General features: G+C 39.0%; 1 protein-coding gene across 2 annotated transcripts in view; it reads right to left on the bottom strand.

Moving 5' to 3' along the window:
• Positions 1 to 623: 623 nt before the first annotated feature.
• The window catches only part of TRIQK (triple QxxK/R motif containing), a 66,170-nt gene continuing 45,887 nt past the window's right edge, over positions 624 to 20,906 (bottom strand). For both annotated transcript variants that reach the window (XM_075141491.1, XM_075141492.1), the window contains exons 3-4: positions 15,598 to 15,683; positions 624 to 3,662 (exon numbers count right to left, since the gene is read on the bottom strand). In XM_075141491.1, coding sequence (XP_074997592.1) covers positions 3,549 to 3,662; positions 15,598 to 15,683 — 200 coding nt within the window. In that variant the 3' untranslated portion in view covers positions 624 to 3,548. The remainder of the gene's footprint in view (positions 3,663 to 15,597; positions 15,684 to 20,906) is intronic.

Here is a 20,906-nt window from a genome sequence, read left to right as displayed (position 1 = left end):
CTGAGGAAAGATTTACTGAGCAAAATCACTGCTGGAAGACTGTCGTGCCTTCCTAGCCAGAGACTCTTCCAGATGGGACATCCGCTCCCACCCACAGCGTGAGGAGTCAGTACAGGCATCTCCTCCACAACCTCTGCTGGAAAGAAATTCAGTTTACTCCACAAGCAGAGGGCAACAACAATATTGACATCTACACTTTTCCCAGAGGTGAATATCCTTGAAAAAACGTGCCCCATTAAGCCAGGGCTGCTGTGAAAACAGTCTGATCAGCAATCTTTCATTGAAACAAGCGTATAAAAGTATTACTTTTATAATAAAGTCAATCTGTCCGAAGTTGATGGGAGCTACATGGAACAACTTTGTCTGCAGAAAGAGATCTAATCTATTGGTATTGGGTAGGATGCCAGGGGAAGTTCTCTTTATTATCTTGTAAGTATTCAGGCTGTGCTTAGTTTTAATATGAGCTTAGGCGCTAGAAGTGCCTAGAATAATCCAGATATTCTAAAACTGGTGAGTTTCACTGCTCACATTTGAACATTGTGCTGTTTAGATTGCTTTAATGTCCTTTCAAATGTATATATAATTTAGTGTGACATATTCCAACATTAATAAGAGCACAAAAATAGTAAAAATACATTTATTATTAAAATAGACACCGAGCAACTCATACAAATATAGGTGGTCCAAAAACCAAGAGGCATTCAATCTCAGATATAATTAAAGGCAAAATAAGCCACATGTTTGCAAGACTAAAATCAGTCTCTACTTTAAAATATCAGGCATGGACAATGTAGTGCTCCAGAAAGCAGAAATAACTTCAGGTCAGATTCTGATTTTCCCTTGGAGTAAATGAGTTGTAATTTCAGTGAACTCAGGGGAATCATCAATTAGCAAGCTCAGAATCAGACCTCATTGCTAATATTGTTGTGCTTGTGCCTTTTAGAAAACCAAGGATGGATAATTTGCTGAAAAAGTGGGAGCGTTTAGCTTTAAAAAACTATTGACATAGTCCCATTAGAAATTATTGTACTGATAAGAGAAAAAGTGTATTTGCTGCGGTATTTGTCATGTATTTCCATGTACACTGAAGTCTATCCAGTTTATCTAAACAAAAGGGAATTTTCTTGTTACATGAGAATATCTTTCATGTGAATGAAAAGACCCAACCTAAACAAAGCCAACAGGCAAACTGCAAACTATGGCACTTGTGGGCAATATGGACTGATAAGCCACAAATCAGGGAAGCTGCTTCAATCACACATATACGCGCTTCGGATTTTGTCTATGAGTCATAATTATGGGAAATGCAATCTTCCTGTTCTAGGAACTTCATGTTCATAAATTTGACAGTAAGAATAGCTTGCTTTTTCACGTAACTGATTCAGAAAGCAAGTTACGAGACAACCTGCGTGAAGGGGATAACTACACATCATTCTCAGGCCACACATCACCCAGAGAGCTACATACAGACATTAAGAAAGCGATCCTTCCAGCATTTTATGGAACAAGAAAATTGCTCATGCAAAGTAACAGGAGAGGTCTGCAGCTTCTGTGACATGTGGTGTGGCACTGGTGAAATGAAAGGCATGTCACATCCAAGGAGACAGCTTGTGATATGCTTTTCTCTCTACTGAAAGTCGGGCCATGTGTCAGATAATGCTTCACCATAAATGCAACATGTTGCTAAGCGTTTGGTCATGTGTGCGAGTATTAGCAGACTATAAGTCATATGAATGCATAAATGTTAGGATTTTGCGTCTGTAACAGTCATAATTACAAAATGAGAAATATTTGCACAGACATGTTTATGCTTCTCTTTCATATTCTTCTCGGAAGACTGTTGTACTCTGAATTTCTAGAGTTGTTTTGCATTGCAGAAAGTGAATGAGGATTATGACAGAAAAGAAGTGGATCTTTAGAGACCCATAATGTATATGGTCATAGTTACTGTATGGTTTAAAAATTAACTGTATTGATCTAAGTTCCTTAAGTGGTGATAATGGGACTGTGTCAATTTAAAATAAATATATTTTCCATTATAATATTTGCTATGATTTGTGTCCCTTTGTCTTCAAAACCACTATAAGAAATCTTAGTCAGGCGTTTCTGGAACAAGTCAGTAAATATCTCAGTTGCAACTAAACCTAACATTCATCCCTGAAATTGGTATCAAAGATAAAGCCAAGCTAGTTTGCTAATAGAATTTCAGAATTATGAAAGTCAATCTGCCTAACTCCCTTGCCACATTCAGCACCAATGGCTCTATGCTTTTCTGGGTATCAAAGTGAATCCAAACTAGAGAAAGACTGACCACATTTTTAAAAGGATCAAAACGGAACTTTTACAACCACAAGCTCAGTTATATGCCAAAGCCGAAGCAGAACAGGATAAAACCAGAATTTTACAGCTCCTGCAGCTGCTTTGACATACTGACTTCTTCAAGTGGCTTGTGGTTATCAAAGGGATCAGAAATGTGATCTACAGTGCGTATTCTGAAAGGTACTTTGCAAGAACTGAAGGATGTCATGGGGCCAAGATTTTCCGAATTATTAGTATGCATGAGAAAAAAGGTCCCTTAATACTTACAACTTCTCACATTAGTTTGATGATTAAAATGATTGTACAACTGGAAAGCAATTTTTTTACAATATCCCCTTAACAGGTAGAGCAAGTTGATACCACAACCAGCAGGAAGAGTATAATTAAAATACAATTTTGACTTTATATTAATAATAGAGCAATACACTAATTAAAACCAACATCGACTGAACTTTCTATTTACACTAGTTCAGACAGCACAGGAGGCAAAGAACTGTGTTTCAGAGGCATATGCGAATGTTAGAGCTTCTGTCATCCAGGTGCCATTTCTGACAGAACACATGTGCGCTGAACAGTTGGCAAAAGAATGAAAAAGATTACTGCAGATATATGGGCACACAGAATCTGGGATGACATAAAATTAAGTCCATATAGGAGGTGACAGACTGCTTCTAAAAAGATATTTTTTTCCTACAATTTCTTCCATCTCCGTGCGCGCGCGTGTACACACATGCACAAGAAAGATTAAAAGGGAGAGAAAAGATGAGAGTTTTTTGACATATTTTAAATACAAATGAAGAAAAGACTTTTTATTTGGTATTTCTGCTTTCTTTTGGGAAAGGAAAAGGAACGTAATTTGGCTATTAGGAAGCTTTGATTCCTAAATTTAGTCAAGGCAGACTCTCCTCCTGTGAAGTCAGCATCAATACCCATGATAATAATAGCACCTGTCTTTTGACATCAAAGTTCTCTGCCTGAGAAAAAAAAAATGTAAACAATAAACTTCATGTATTGTACTGCTGCTCCTGGCTCTGGTGTTAACCAAATACACTTGCCGGGTATGAGTGTTCTCTTATTTTGGAGATCTGGAATGCAAAAGTGACTGACATATTGCAAAACTTTCTTATGAATTTGGACTGCAAGAAATGGCATCACAGTGAAGGGATTGTGTGTTCCTACGTAGTCTTGTTCAAGCTGCAGAAATCTTGATGATAGATTCATTGCATCTGCTAGTTTTCATCTGGATCCAGATCAAGGTCAACTTCATTGGAAATGTTAAGATAAAAGAAAGCATAGAAAGCCAACAAAAATACCAGTATAGCTGCAAGGACAAGGGCAACTTCCTGTAGAAATAAGAGAAAAAAAAAAGCAAAACAAAACCTGTTAGAAATAGTACCATATTTTCAGATAAATCAGGAATAAATATTATTTCCATTCAATAATGCACATCAAAGTAACATCAGACATATATAATTGCATAAGGCATCGACACTTTAATGATTTCTTCTTTGTGATTACCATTTCAGAATATTGTAAAATCCATTCACTTAATAAAGATTTTGGTGAGTCTGATATACTGCCAGAAATAGGATATTTGGCTTAAAGATCTTTGGTCTGACCTAGAAATAGGGGATTTACGTCCTTTTATTATGCTATTCCTTATTTTTTAGAAGAAAAGACAGAATTCACAAACTACAGTTTTGAACACAAATTTAAGTTATGAATTTACACTGTGAATTTTGATGTTTTCTAGCAATATGTTACTGCTTTTTGCCAACAAATTTGTAATTTTTTAATGAAGCAAACACAGTATGGTGGGAGTCAATGAAAATTGCTACCTCTACCTCCCAACCTCCTGGCATGCATCACAATATGGAGCTACAAAATCCTTCAGAATTGGACCAAACTTTTCTTCCTTCCCCTCTGCAATAAGGCAAAAAGCACAATTTGCACTTGCACTTGCCTCTCTTCCCATAAAATATTGCAACTTGCTGCATCTTCCTTAATTAACATAAAAGAATCTTCCAAAATATACATGATTTATAGCAGCTTTCAGAAGCAGAAAAATGTTTTTGTACTACACACCATACTCATTATGTGACTGCCTATCATCATCTTCTATCTTAAGGCTGGACTCTGTTAAGCTCCAACTTTAGATCTCAGATATAATAAATCACAGTACGATCATCCTCTTTATAACACTACTTCTTTCAAAGTCACAGTATTTCACATTTTTAAGTTTTTATTTTCCTGGAAAGCACAGCACACTTTCTATAGTGTTGACTCTCATTTTGCTAGACAATGAAAAAAGAAATATAAATTTGAGAAAAATCCTTATGTTCCTTCAGATCACAGAAAGTGCCACTTCCACAGCTAACAACATGCATTACTTCATTCCTTATTTTTAAAATCATGCACTGGGGTGCTCAGAAGGAACATGTTTGTACCATTTTGCCTCTACAAAAAGAAGCAACAACCTCCACTCCAAATCTCAGCTTCAGGTTAACCTACAAACCACCTGCATCAGAACAATCCAGCTGTATACTTAAAAGGAGAGAAGAAAAACAGTTCAGTGACTTTGTAACAACTAATCTGAATAGGTACAGAAGACACCACACCAAATCTACTCTGCCAGTGGGACTGAAAGGACTGCCTACACCACACCTAGACAATCGGACACACTTTACCGTCCAAGGAGAGAATGTGACCCTCTTTGCTGTAAGATTCATTGTGTCCTCTAAAAGAGGCCAGGCGAATTCTTCCTAAAAATGCCTATTTCTTCCCTTAGACTATAAAGGGAGTGGAGATGTCTCTGGTGTGGAGACCTGCACTGTAGGAAGAATTCCATCCAGTATCTCTAGATTGGTGGTGGCTTTGTAACCAACTTGTGTGTCCACTGCCATGAAGGAGTTAAAACTGTGTGAGCTTCATTTTTTAGTCTAGCCCATAATCTGGCATTCTTCTATAGAACAGCATTTCATTTGCATTTACATGAATGCATTATATAGTTTATCAGAATGTTGGATCAATAATTCAACATATGCCATCTAATAAACTTTGAAATACTACTGCCTAGTTGGCGTATGCTCTATAGGAGTCTTTGTTCTATAGAAACCTTTGCTTTACATTTTATATGGATGATTAATTGAGATGTACTTTAAATTTATTTTACCACATTAAAATTGCTCCTGTAAATTTGCCGAGGCTGTTTGCTACAGATTGCAACTACATTTTCCTCTTAGAATTATATCATCCTCTGAACCTCATCCTCCTGATTTCATATGATTTGATTAAAAAAAAGAAAGTACATCTAATTCACTCATATATTAAAGGAAAGTGAGTTTTTGCTTTGTTGCAGTTGCAACACGTCAGTATCTCACAAAAGGGCATGGCAGCATCAGACAGGTTTCATTTATTTCCTTGTATCCACAGCTGTGCTCCCAGACCCATCTGGCCACACAGCTACTAATCTTAAGAGGATGTAATAAACAAGTGACATACAACTGCAAGCTCCATCTGCTCAGGAGAGTGGACAACAAAACCGTACAATGCAGGCACCGTTCACACTTGACACAGAGAGCAAATTCATTCCAGTATTAAAAAGTTTTTTCCCTTGTTTGGATGCCACGCTTGCCACACTTTCTGCTTTACAATAGGTTCACCTTTCCTCTCCCTTCTCCCCCATCTCCCTTATGAAACGCTGTGGTAGCAACAGCAAAACTTTGGGGAATGTTTGCATTAAAGATTTGTTTTCTAGGAAGTGGAACTGGGAAAATCTTGATTTTTATTCTCAGGCTGCCCAGTTCTTTAATTTCTCTGTGTAAGTTTTACAGTGAATAACCATGAGACAACAATACTACCTTCCTTACACAGGCATTAGGAACTGGGTGGCTGGATCAGTATTTATTAACCCTGGGAATGAAAAGCCTTATTGAAATTCCAGGTTTGAGAATTATGCAAGAACCTTAATTTTGAGTTACTGAAGAAGGCAGAGTAACAAAAATCTAAAATAAATGGCCTAACAAAGGACACCTGGCTCTCAGCTAGGGATATGCAGTCTCCTAAGAACTGCAGCCAGTTTATGAACTTTTATAAACATAAATTTTCCAATGTAAATAGCAAATGAGATGCTACACCACTACACTGTCTTTGCAACAACAGTATATATTGTCATTTTAATTTGTTTTATACTTACCAGGCTTTGCAATTTGTATTTTAAGCCATGCATAGAAATGAAATGTTAAAATACTCCCTGCTCGGCATATACGGCTCCCTTTCTCTTGCACTTTATGGATCATCCCCGTCATCCCTCTGCGAAATCCATTTACTCAGAGGATTTCACCATGAATAATTAACCAATATAGAAAAAGTCCTATAGAAATAAACTTAAAATGATCACAGGGCTTTTTCTCCTTTTTTTTTCTTTTATAACATGGTACAGAACGCTAGGAAATAACATCCCTGCTCTCAAACCCCAAAGTACAGTCAAAGAAGCCTTTAAAAGGAACAGAATTTTCTATTATATTCTCTTTTATCTAGAATAACATCTGTAGAACCCTACTGATTTCAGCTTGGTTAAGTTTTTCAGAAACTTTTCCATAAAGGAGACACATGCCATTACAGCATAACATAGATTTAATTCTCCTATCATTTTTTGTCAGTTTTATGTCTCTCATGCCAAAATACTCAGATAATGTCCTCAGATTCACCCTGATGGAGCAAGCTGCAGAGTCGGCATCTAAGCAAGATTAATCAGGAGATGAAAAAATAGTGGTGAGGAAAAAATGTTGGCTATAATAACACAAATCTGGACACTGTGTATGGCAGCGTTATATCCTAGACATATAGAGAAATATCACACTTTCAGGAAATTTCAGATTTTTTACGTATTTTTTATTGTCCTCCAAAGAGAATTGTACCTTTTTCATCTGAAATCAGCTTAAAACTAGGTGAAAGAGTACCACAAATTGCTGTCTTTGAAATGCTAAACTATCCCTAGCTATTTCTGAAAAGAGATGAGAATAAAATTATGCTGATCAAGGATACCTGTAGAAATAAAACAAACATACATGGACTTGACAAGCCACCTTTTTATCCCATGCAATATCTAACTGGAAGACTTTATCTGGACATTCACTGTGAACATTTTTTAGAGTTTCAACAAAATCATATTTAAAAATGGACGTTTACTTCCTTAATGCAGGACATTCTAGATCTAATACAAGGTAACAAAAGACAGTTATTAACTTTTAGCAGTAATTTTTATGTTATAAATTTTTTATTGTAAAAATTTCAGATGGAGCAAAAATTATTATTGTCTCAAATAATGAGAACAAGGTACTATTACAGAGTCATCTAAAAGGCCTGGCTCACAAAGCAACAGGATTCATTTTAATATTGCTAACTGCAAGATAATATGTACAGGTATCAAAGATGGAGATAGTACTTACAAAGTGGAGAACTCTGCCTTGAAAAACTGTCACTCTAAAAAGGTCTTTGGATTTAAGGGGTAACCACTCCCTCAGTGTGATCTCTGGATGTGCAAAGGCAGAGGGATTTCCAGTAGGGAGATGACTGGTATTTATTTTATCATAGAGAAGAATGAGAGGTAGTTTGGTTACAGCATATAAGTATATATGCCATAAACCTGTATTTAAGTAAGGCACTTCACAGTGTGGGGTCCTTCTATCTTGTTTACAAGAACCTCTCAAGGTCCAGCTGTGGTTAGATAAGCTCAGTCTTGAAATATGATGCCATTTCCTAGGAGCAAGAATGATTGAACATTCCAGATACCTCTTGGGGAAATATGGACTTCCATGGCTGTGAGTCTCTTATAGTCAGGTCTCTCAAAAAAAGTACATTTTTATTTAGCTATGGGAAGAATATTTCAACTTGGGCTTGTGTGAAAAAGAGGACCTGGCTGCCAGCCTTGGAGTTCACGAACTCAGCCCTCCAGACTGCTCCCTTCCTTCAGGGCCCTGGGAAGACGGATTACTTACATGGTCAGTGCTATATTCTGAACCCCTGAAGTACCAGATTGTTAAAAGTAATGGCACCTCATGCTTCAGTGCTTCAGAATTTTCTATACAGGATCAAAAGACATTTCCTTCTTTTTCAGAAAATTTTCCTCCAATTCTATTCATTTGATTTCTGGGATTTGAGATTTTGTTGTTGTCAACTATCCTTTGAAGTGTTAGAGATTGGTCATCAGTAGAGACCAAAGCTTGAGAAAGATGCGCTACTGCTCTGAGATGGTACAGAAAATCACAGAATCATAGAATCATTAAGGTTGGAAAAGACATTTAAGATCATCAAGTCCAACACCACCATGCCCACTAAACCATGTCCCTAAGTGCCTCATCTACACATCTTTAAATACCTCCAGGGATGGTGACTCAACCACTTCCCTGGGCAGCCTGTTCCAATGTTTAACTACTCTTTCAGTAAAGACATTTTTCCCAATGTCCAATCTAAACCTCCTTTGGCGCAACTTGAGGCCATTTCCTCTCGTCCTATCGCTGGTTACTTGGCAGAAGAGACCAACACCCACCTCGCTACAACCTCCTGTCAGGAGTTGTAGAGCGCGATGAGGTCTCCCCTCAGCCTCCTCTTCTCCAGGCTGAACAGTCCCAGTTCCCTCAGCCGCTCCCCATAAGACTTGTGCTCCAGGCCCTTCACCAGCTTCATTGCCCTTCTCTGGACACGCTCCAGCACCTCCATGTCCTTCTTGTAGTGAGGGGCCCAAAACTGAACACAGGATTTGAGGTGCGGCCTCACCAGTGCCGAGTACAGGGGCACGATCACCTCCTTATTCCTGCTGGCCACACTATTTCTGATACAGGCCAGGATGCCATTGGCCTTCTTGGCCACCTGGGCACACTGCCGGCTCATGTTCAGCCGGCTGTCAACCAGCACCCCCAGGTCCTTTTCCTCTGGGCAGCTTTCCAGCCACTCTTCCCCAAGCCTGTAGCGTTGCCTGGGGTTGTTGTGGCCGAAGTGCAGGACCCGGCACTTGGCTTTGTTGAACCTCATACAGTTGGTCTCGGTCCATCGATCCAGCCTGTCCAGGTCCCTCTGCAGAGCCTTCCTATTCTCCAGCAGATCAACACTCCCACCCAGCTTGGTGTCGTCTGAAACTTACTGAGGGATCACTCGATCCCCTCATCCAGATCATTGATAAAGATACTGAACAGGACCGGCCCCAGTACTGAGCCCTGGGGAACACTGCTCGTGACCAGCCCCCAACTGGATTTCGCTCTGTTCACCATGACTCTCTGGGCTCGGCCGTCCAGCCAGTTTTTTACCCAGTGAAGAGTATGTCCGTCTGTCCTGGTTCCAGCTGGGACAGGGTTAACTTTCTTCCCAGTAGCCTGGGGGGTGTGCTGTGTTTTGGGTTCGGTGTGAAAGGAGCGTTGATGGCCCATTGATGCTTTGGCTGTTGCTGGGTGATGCTTGCACCGGGAGGGGGGAGCACAGCCGGGGTGGTGGACCCAACTGGCCAATGGGGTATTCTATACCATGTGACATCATGCTCAGTATAAAAACCAGGTGTGTGTGGGGGGCTCGCCCCCCGTTCGTGACACGCGGTCGGCGGTCGGTGAGCGGTTGTGTTGTGCATTGCCTGCTTTGTGTATTCTGTTATTGTTGTTGTTCTCACTGTTATTATTACTGTTCTACTTAGTTTTATTTCAATTATTAAACTGTTTTTATCTCAACCCGAGAGCTTTCCTACTTGTGCCCTCCCAATTCTCTCCCCCATCCCACCGGGGGGGGGTGATCGAGCAGCTGCGTGGCGTTTATTTTTGCTGGCTGGGGTTAAACCACGACACCGTCCAAGCCATGAACAGCCAGCTTCTCCAGGAAAATGCTGTGGGAGACAGTGCCAAAGGCTTTACTGAAGTCTAGATAGAGAACACCCACAGTCTTTCCCTCATCCAGTAAGCAGGTCACCTGGTCATAGAAGGAGATCAGGTTAGTCAAGCAGGACCTGCGTCTCATAAACCGATGATGACTGGGCCTGATTGCCCGGTTGTCCTGTACGTGCTGTTTGATGGCACTCAAGATGATCTGCTCCATAACCTTCCCTGGCACCGAGGTCAGGCTGACAGGCCTGTAGTTCCCCAGATTCTCCTTCCGGCCCTTCTTGTAGATGGGGGTCACATTGGCAAGCCTCCAGTCGTCTGGGACCTCCCCTGTTAACCAGGACTGCTGGTAAATGATGGGAAGTAGCTTGGCAAGCTCCTCCGCCAGCTCCCTCAGTACCCTGGGGTGGATCCCATCCGGCCCCATAGACTTGTGAACATCCAGGTGGCGTAGCAGGTCGTTAACTGCTTCCTCTTGGGTTATGGGGGGTTTATCCTGCTCGCCGTCCCTCGTCTTGCAGCTCAGGGGGCTGAATATCCTGAGGATAACTGGTCTGATAACCTAAGGTCCTGCTTGGTGCATCTTGTTCACATGCTCAAACCACCATGATTATTGTACTTACATGTACAGGTCAGGCCAGGGTCAGATGGGAGCAATCTGATTTTGTTTTTCTCTTTGTACGGGTTTTTTCCCCTCCCTTCCATTTCAAGGTCAGGGATCAAAGGCTGACTACTGGGATCACTGGGAATATGACACATGGTGGAACATGAAGCCGTCCTGCTCTTTATGTGAAGCACATAAGCTGGTTTGAAGACCCAGAATTTTGGCCATTATAAAGTGTTTGGACTTCCTAGAAAGTATTTGGATGAAATTTTATGATCTGTAACATATAGAAGGCCAGATCAAATGATCTAATAGTCCCTTGTGGCCTTAATTTCTGCAAAGTTATGAAACTATATTCCCAACTTATCTTGGCAAATGTAGTTCACTAACTTAGCAGATTATGAACAGCGTGAAATCAGAGAATACCCTTTGCCAAAATACACTAGAAATGTCTTGTTATCTATTCATACATAACTTGTTCCAGATGAGATAAACTCTTAATAGTGAGCTAGCTAGCTACACAATAGATTAAGTAGATGATATGCAAAAGAATGACAGACAGTAAGTTCTCACTTTTTTAGGGAACGTTTTTTCCTTATCTCAATCGATGTACTATGTTGCTAATAATTCTCTATGGAGTGGTATTCTGCAGTCGATTATGTCTTTGGAAGTGAGTGTAAAATACTACTGTTCAGATTTGTGTCTACCTTTCAACAAAAGAGAAAACTTTATTATCTATCCCATGGACGACTGATTCATTCTTGCAGCCTGTGAAAAAAATCTTTCCCCAGAAACTCCCATTACTTTCAGTCTCTGCATACCAAACCCCAGCTATCTGGAGCTGAGCTTCCACATTCCTCAAACCATTTTCTGCTCGCCACCCTCCTGCTGGCATCTCTCCCTCCCCCACTGAGAGCAGAGTTAGCACTGATGGTGCAGACCCCTTGCTGCTCCACCGGTAAGGATGAACAGGTGGGCTTCCACCAGCATGAGCCCCCCGCGGGGGGACAACAAAACCACCTCACAGAGAAGGTTCAGAGGCTCCCTTTTTGGGACTGCGACAAAGAATTTTGTCTTATCCAAACACCAGGAGACATACAGCATACTGCTTTCTCTCCAAGTTGTTTCTCAAGACAGGGGTCCTGCTTTTCCAAGAGACATCGTGTATTTTGGCACTGTCTGCATTAGTGTCACATATACAAACAGAACCAGCACAATAGCTCTGCTACAATATTTAATTTTTAAACATGTTTAAAGAGCAAATATTAAACATCAAATACTAGCATGGTCACCCTGCTTGAACTAACTTTTGATAGTTACTAGTGCTTAGCTGCTTCTCTGACATTATCAACATGGATAAAATCTCTCATTGGGGAAATTAAAAAGTACTAAATGCCAGTGACTGAAAGAAACTTTGTTACTTTAAACCTTGCATTAAAATGACAAGGCAATCAAAATTTGACAAGACAAGCTAATTAGTATGCCAGCGATGAAATGTGAAGGATCTCCAGGGGATTGGTTCTGAAAAGTTTTATGTCATTTATAGGGCCTTTTTTTTTAAGCGAATGTTGTCAGCTCTCATGGTGAAATACACAACAGTTGAATTTCATTATCTTCATAGAAATTATGGACTAAAATCCCTTCATTATTTTCCAGTCCTCTTTTTTTTACCCCTAAATACTACACCAAGTCTTAGTTTACAGCCAGGAATATAAGCTCTTCAGGACACTAGTGCAAAACAACTCTAGACGTATCAACAAGCACTAAAAATCCCATCGTTTTAAGTGGCAGTATGGTACTTACTGCGTTAGGTATTTCACAGAATTATAAAAATATTCCTCTTTCCCAGACAGCTTGTACTTTTACATGTACAATAAGGATATCCTTCCTGTACAATATTTTTATTAACTGCAACTTAGCTTTTTATAAGAAAATATTAATATATTTTGAAATGATGCATACCGCATCATGTACTGAAACCTGGATAAACAAATAAAATATGTAGTAAATACATATATGTATGTGTTTTCTCAAAGATTTACAAGAACTTTGGACATTTCTATTTGAAGTGCTGCCTACTTATTACACCGCACTTTTTTTTCCTCAACACAGATTGAATTTAACCAACGGTCACAGCACAGAATCAGAGCCTACATCGTACAAAAAGACTAAAAGCCCAGCCTTTGGAAGGTGAATCATGTCGCTTATCACCATCAGAAAACTTTGTTAATACGAAGTAACAACTGTGACGATACCTTCCCAAAGGAAGAACTCAGGCACACTCAAAAGCTCTGAATATTAGGAAACGATGAAAGGAATGCACACTGAAGCCTCAAAATAGTTTCACAAATGTACATAACCTGATGGGAGCTCAACTGCTGACTCTTCTGACAGCCACAGGCATGAGGAGCAGTTTAATACCCTGCTGTCACATTAAGCAGGTGACTTCAAGAAATTTTTATTTCAAAATTATCCAGAAGACAACAGAGGAGTATCTGGGAGAGGTGTGGGGGATGAATGTAAGAAGATTGGTCTTGGACAGCTTGAGAAACTTAACAATGGACTGAGCAAAACAAGCCCTGCCTGAGAGAGGGCGAGAGGTTATGGGGCTTCACAACTAAGCAGCCTCTCCTGGGGTAGGGAGAGCAATTTTCCTGCAGACACTCCAGGCGCATCGACTGCCCATGGTGAAGCTCTGCTGAACTAGAGGGATAGAGCAGGGTGAAGACTTGTCACTGCGAGATGGGAAGAGGTGCAAGTTTACCCTGAGACATTAAATATGCCTTGCTTCCATGCTGAGCGCTGCAGGGTCTGTCAGTAGAAGTGCAGAGTTTTATTCTACAGGGATTGCCCATATTCTGGCAGAAGTACTGTAACATTTAGTAAGCCTGAGGTTGTTGGCATTAAGCAGGTTCAGTGAAGGATGCATACAAAGACCCTGCTTTCCTTCCCCCACAAGCATATCCCCAGAGGGAAAGGTGCCCAACTTCCCTTTTGCTTCAGCTCTGTCAGCTTTTCTCAGCAATTAGGAAGCAAAGCAAATGACTGTGATCTGTTCGGGGATGATCCAGAGTCATATTTTAAAGGTCCAGGCGTGCAAAAAATATTACAGTCAGAAGACAATATTTTAAAGAATTTCCTTCTTTTTGTCTTTAAAGGCAGAGGCAGAATTGCAAACCTGAGACGTTGCACACTGCAACTAGCAGAACCCCAGAAACACAACATCCCATGACCTGAGAGCATGTGTGTGCCTTGATGGCAAAACTCATTCTTACCTAGAAGTCAGCTGGTGTTCTGCCATAAGATGCAGGAACGTATTTGTACAAAATAAACTATTCTTGATTTCTTAACTCAAGAATGCTTGATTCTTCATTATAGATATGATTACTCATATGCTTTCCTATTCTACCTTGTTTTTCAGTAAGAATTACTGAAGAAAATAAGGAAACAAAACAGGTTTTGAAGGACCAAGTTTCATATTTTTCTCACTTGCAAAAAGTGAGACATGCAAAAAACTTGCACATTTTAAAAGAACTAGGCTGTTACAGTAAAAGTCTCCGAATAGAACATCACTTTTAAAAGGTCATGTCATTGAAAGTAAAATGAAAAGAAAAAGTAAAATTAGTAAGAAAGGAAGGAAAAAACATTGAACTCAAAAGGTTAATAATCTATCCTTTAAATAAAAAAGGCAATCTACTTTTTCTCATTAAAACCTGACACACAGCACTAACTGAGGAGATTATGTTGTGAAAACATACTGCATCGCACGGTAATGCTTGATCGAGATCAGCAATCAGGAGCAAAAAGAAAGCACTGTTTCGTGATTATAATAGCAAATTCTGGAAGACAACCAAATACATCATCTGGCAGCTCAACAGCTGTTACAGCTTGGTAGTAATACCTTGGCATTTGCTATAAGCTATAACTTGAAAAAATTGATTTCTCATCTGCCAGAAACAAGAAAATGTTCTCCTTTTAACACTTCTGAAGTTTCTTTCACTAGAATACCCAGGTATTTGATCCACTTCTTTATTTTCCTCAGTTCTTACCCTTGCTACTAAGCTAATTGTATACCAATTTGATTCAAAAATAAGTTTGAGGGAAAAATACTGGATGCAACTTCAATAAACAATGTGCGTTCAGATAAATCCCATTTTGATGACACACTGGGTAGCAGATAGCACAAAATATTCCTAATTGTCCTCCTTGCTCATATTCACAGCCATGATCAACTAGTCATTATTATACTTCATACCTACCTGAAAAAGGGACATTTCCAAAATAAAGTTCAGTACCTTTCCATGTGTTTTGCTGTTAGTTAAACCTTCTGTTTTCCAAGTCAGCAGCAGTACACAAGGATGTAGACTGAGTTAATAATGCTGAGAATTTATAATACTTAACAAACCCAGTCTTCAAATTACTCCTGGGTACAGGATAGGAAGAGGAAGAAGGAAGATGTTTATTGTAATTTTTATAACTATATGAAATCATTAAAGCATTTGTTCTGTGTGTAGAGAGGCTCCCTGAAAAGATGAATTTTCTGAGCATACAGTACTTTATTGACCTTAAAGTAAGTATGCATCATAACAAGGACAGGGACTACTTAAAATCTTATAGCATTTCAACTATTCTAGTTATTTTAGGGTTAAGTAAAAGCAATCCATCATAAATATTTTAGATTCTGGCATTCCACTCAGATTTTGAAGTGTCATAAACAATATCTCTCAGAAATCAATATTCACACAGTACATCTATGGGGAAAAGAAACAACATATACACAAAGGTGGTATAAGCTATCAAATAGATCTCTACCTTTACGCCTAGTGCAGTTTTCTTGGCCTCTGCTTTTAATCTTGTAGCTCTTAACATAGGCCTGGTTTTCTTATAATCTTGTTTTCCTAGAGTAGAAAAGCACATTTAATGAAAACGATGCAAAAAGAAGATAAAGAATGTCTGCAATTATTTCAGTTTTGAAAAGTCAGATCTAACATTTCGAAAATATCCCACAGTCCAGCACTTTAAGCAGGAGCTACTCTGTAAGACAGGGGCCCGATCTGTGGAACAACGGTCCTTAACACAGACAACGACAGCAACAAGCAAGAACCAACACATCAGCATAGAACCTATTACTCCAGAGAGACGTTAAAATACACGTACGGATAGCCATCAACTAGTACAATGTTTATTAAATTGTTCAGTAAGCATCAGACAGCAAATAAGTAGACTAGTTGGATGATGTTTTTCCCTCACATTTCAATCAAAACAAAATTTTCATTATAATTTTTGTTGGTTAGTCGTCTCTAATGCATACATAAATGTGTAATACAGGACATTACGGTGAATGTAAATGTTTCATCATCCTGAACTGGAACATTACTTGCAAGTAGCAGAACTCGGAGACATGCAAGTCAGTCCAAGTAAGCACTAATAAAACCATTGCTTCACACCATCTGCTTGTAGAAACACGTTACACAAAATCTTCTAGAAGTATCTTAGATGGACTTTTTAAAAGTTTCGGGGACTATCTCTTGCAGTGACAAAGAGTACAGCCAAGTGCTTGGTTACTGCGAGTCCATATGAACTGGGTTCAGAGGAGGACATGCAAATACTTAGAAATAGCATAAATCATTTACCTCAACTTAATAATAAAGCACAAAACACTTGATATCTCTCAGGGATATTTTTGCTATCTGAAGGGCCTGTTACTGCTGTACTATGTACTATTAATCACAGCTTCTTTAAGTCAACAAAAGTCAAGGTACAGACACAGTCACAAAAGGAGGAGAAGGAAAAGACAAATCTGTGAAGAAACTGCTCAGGGGGGTAGAGCCTCAATACAACCGCTTTGGCTTTTTAAAAAAGTCATTTCCATTCCCCCCCGCCCCAATGCATCCATGCTTTTTTGTCCTTTTTGCCTATTTCCAAAGCTGAGCTACAATCCTTAAAGCAGAAATCTTTGGCCATTTTTAACCACTAATTTTACCTAGTTTTACATTTAGCTTTCATCATTGTTACATTCAAATAGTTTAACCTTTTCTCTAAAACCGTGCCCAGTAATTTTGTGCATGCAACACTACCATTTGCTCAACCAGATGTGGTCTTACATTCATAATCAATAGTGCAAGCTTCTCGTTTTATGGTCACCTTCAAAACTGGGATATTATAGTGCAGTGGTGAATTCTGAAACATGAATTGGAAAAGAAAGGTCTTCTCCAGCGATATACACTGGATTCATGGAAACACACCTCTACTTTTGTCCACTCTATCACTCTGCTTATATTCAATACAGAGCTCTTCTCTGTAGCATACTGTGGATGCTGAACTCGCATTATGAATTTGCTTTCATTGTATAATCTCTCCTCAGCCCTAGGGATTATATATCGTGAAGGTCTCCGTATTATCCCTTGGTCAGATATTATTTATAAAAGACCTGAAATAACTTAGAAAATACTCAGTGACAAAAGGAAAAAAAAACCTGAAACGACGTCTATTGGGCAGAAAAAAAAAAGCACCTATCCAAGGAACCTTCTCAGAGGATGGAGTGAAGAAAAGATGACAGAATGACTATTTATGTCTGATGCTCCAATATATTCATCCAGTCAATGTATCTCATTTGCAGGACAGGACCACTGCAGCATTATTCTTCAGAAGTCAATGATCTCTGATATCTGATAATAGGATGCATCAGGAGCACAGTAATTTTTTTTAACAGTTAGGTAAAGAATTGCAGGAACCACCTAAATGGCTAAGTCATGAGATGAAGCCAGCCAGAAAGAGAAATGTTTCTTCTCCCTAAAGTACTGCAGTCTACTTTTGCTATGAAATAGTTAAAGAGCTGTCTGAATTTCCATTATAAATGGCAGGAGTTTATAACTCATAAAAATTCACTCCAGGCTGAAATTTGGCATAGATATACCCCAGCCTTGAATTTTTTGTTTGTTTGTTGGGAGCCAACTTTTAATAAAGTGATGCAGCTGTTCTTACTTACTTGCAAACAAACTATAGAAATTTATCCATCTGAGATGTTTTAAGCATGACAAATACCTTCGTTTAGACGTATATAACTGACAAGGACTAAGTTCAATTTCAGTTCTCATAATTCAGGTTTGCTGCTTTCCCATCTAGGATAAATAAAGCAGGACAGTCAGAGGTTTCCCTTCCAGTGATGCAATGGCATTAGATAATGAAAACTGGAAAGCTTTCTAAGGCCCGTAAGAAATGGGAAACAAGTCAGCTACTGAAACCCACCTCCCTTTCCTGCCATTGCCCAATCTCCCTCCTCGTCTCCAAAGCTCAACTGTGAAGGTGACACGAGCAGGGGTAAACATTGCACAGGAGACCCAGCCTATGAACTACATCTATCAGTAGGACCAAGGCTACTCCTAGAAAAGGGAAAGCTTATTGGTGTTCTTTCCCTCGGTTTCAAGCACTCTGGTACTATTTATTCCAGTATTGTGGCTATGACTAAGACTGGATTCTACTTATCTGGAGAATACTTCCAGATTTATATTAAATCTGATATGAACAACTAAACCCCCCTACATAACAAATAGGCCATTTTAGTAATGACTCTAGAGCTGGTAGTTCTCCAAATCTATGCACCTGCCATTAATTTACCACTCTCCTTGCTAAATGTGATAGCCAAAAGGAAAAAAAAAATATGGTAGGGAAACAGTCTGAGTCCACCAAGTGCAAAAGTTTAAAAAGGGCATCTATGGAGTCCTTTGTAATGAAAACCAGATTCAGCAATTGTACTAAAAGACTCTTAAAGCATCTGAACTTTCTGAGGCCTTGGGAAAGACATCTGCACTACAGGACTAAAAGAACTATGAAATGCAAAGCCTCTACCACGTGAATACTGATCATTACCACCTGGAAAACAAGCAGAAATAAATAACACAGGCTCCCTAGGTTCTTTTGGGTCTGCAAATTCAACCAGTTGGAATACATATATTCACACTCCCAATGTCTTCTAGTTTTATCTCACTTATCCTGCAAGCTTTCTTGTACATTTATCTGCCAAAGTCATCAGCTTAAGCTGTTTCTTCTTCCTAGGAACCGACCATCAAAGCCAGTTAAGACGGAGTCATCAGACATAGCCCCATTTGTCTGCTTTATCCAACGTCTATTCAAGACAGACACTGAGTTTTCCTGAGGGAATGTAGGAGGCAAGAAGAAAAAGCCAAAAGGATAGAACTGGAAAATTTCCAGACCAAATCTTACTTTTTGTATTACTTAAGCAAAATCCTTTTCTCTTCTACTTCTCATTATCGTTATCAATTCTTCATCTCATCTGTTTTCTCAAACTCCCATGTTGGCTTTCCTTAACTTTTTTTAATAACTACCCCAATTTCCAAGTTTTTTTTTACAAATTTGCCACTTCTTTCTTTACAACTTTTCCCAAGTCCATCACTTTCTTTCCGTTATTAAGGCCAAAGATCTAGTCCACGATAAGACAACTTTTCTTACTGACTACAGCCATCATCTCCCTGCTTGTCTTGCCTCCTGCCAGTCCCTCCCAAGACCAGGTGCAAAGATCATCCACCTTTCCATTTCAGTGCCTGAAGTTGCCTTTGCCCTTCGGAAGCTCTCCAGAGCTCACCTTTCATCCTACTCCTTCCTTCCATCCTTCCTGCACAGTTTTTTCTACTCCTTTGCTGGCAGGGTGACCTCAGCAGCAGCTGAACTGAGGTGTGCCCAGTTTACAGGTCCTGCTTTGAAAACTTTCCACAGGTAGAAATGAAGACTATTCCACTAGCTGTAGAATTAGAAAAGGGTGAAGATAAGGGTGACATATAGGTACTTTCTGAGCTACTAAACACAGCTGTATTGTGAAAAATGCCAAAGTGTCTCCCTCAGAGTGAATATTAGGGATTCATACAATATGCAACATGAGTTTGTTTCTCCTCATGTAACTAGGATTAAAAATCTACACATTTCACAAGAATTTTTGTGATTATCTCTACTCACAAGGGAAATTGAGATCCCATGTATCTTCTATTCAATAATTTTAATAAAAGATTAGAGATGACCTGATCCAGTATATTCAGTATTCTTTTTAACTAAACCTCCAATGACACCATGATTAATGCAAAACTTAAACTAAATAATATATATGAGCTAGACAAGTTCATTAAGTTCTGGGTAACCATTTTTTTTAGTCTACAGAAATACCGTGACATTACCAGGTAGTATGCATAACATTGTACTTTTGCATACACACCAAGCTCTGTTATGTAACTGAGAATGCAACATGCTGAGCACCATATTTAAGAAAACGGACTACATTTAAGATTGTGTTTAAAGATGCTGCTGTTTAAGATACAACCTGAACAAATCTATAGAATAACTTCATGAGAAAAAAAAATAGATTTCCAACACTTCTAGATATTTACTCTTTCATTCTAACAATAGCTCATTACTGGAGTTGAATAAGACTGAAGACTGCCTCTCTGCTTTTCAATTCATCAGGCTTTAGCAGAAACAGGACTGCATCTTTGGCCTGTGTTGATGCTGCTGTCCAATCTTATTATCATATGAATATCTAGTTATTGTTTTATAAATGTTCACATTTCGGGAGCTCCCTGCTTTCTTTTCTCTCAGTAGACTTTACAATATCCACCTTCATTATCATCATGTGGCAGCATTGCTCTTTGCCTGCATTTGCTACTTTAAAAATTAATGCACTGCTATTTTCTGAATACTGTACTGCATAAGCTGCTTATGAGTACATTATGCTATCAAGCAAGCACATGCAGAAAAGCTTCCTAAACTGTTATTCTTTCAATGAAAATACAGCTGGTTCTGCTTCAAAGGCACTTCTTTTCACCTGCAAATGGACTTGCTCCTACACTTATTCCTCAATTCATTGTCTTTTATTTGTGTCTGCAAATCTTTAATTGCCTTTAATTAGAAAAAAGTAAATTCAGTGCTTTAATCTTGCAAATACATTCAGTCATAATTCTGTCTGGGATGAATACCAAGTTCTATTCACTGACTGATCTTTATAACAAAGGTATATAAATTTATTGTCCGTTTATATAGACCACACCAATTAAGCCACAATGGAAAAGCAAATAGATAAGAGTCAAAATATTTAAAATGAGAAATGTGCAATCTAA

This window comes from Calonectris borealis, chromosome 2 (genome assembly GCF_964195595.1).
Source record: "Calonectris borealis chromosome 2, bCalBor7.hap1.2, whole genome shotgun sequence".
Taxonomy (NCBI): Eukaryota; Metazoa; Chordata; class Aves; order Procellariiformes; family Procellariidae; genus Calonectris; species Calonectris borealis.
This window is presented reverse-complemented; position numbering and strand designations above follow the sequence as displayed.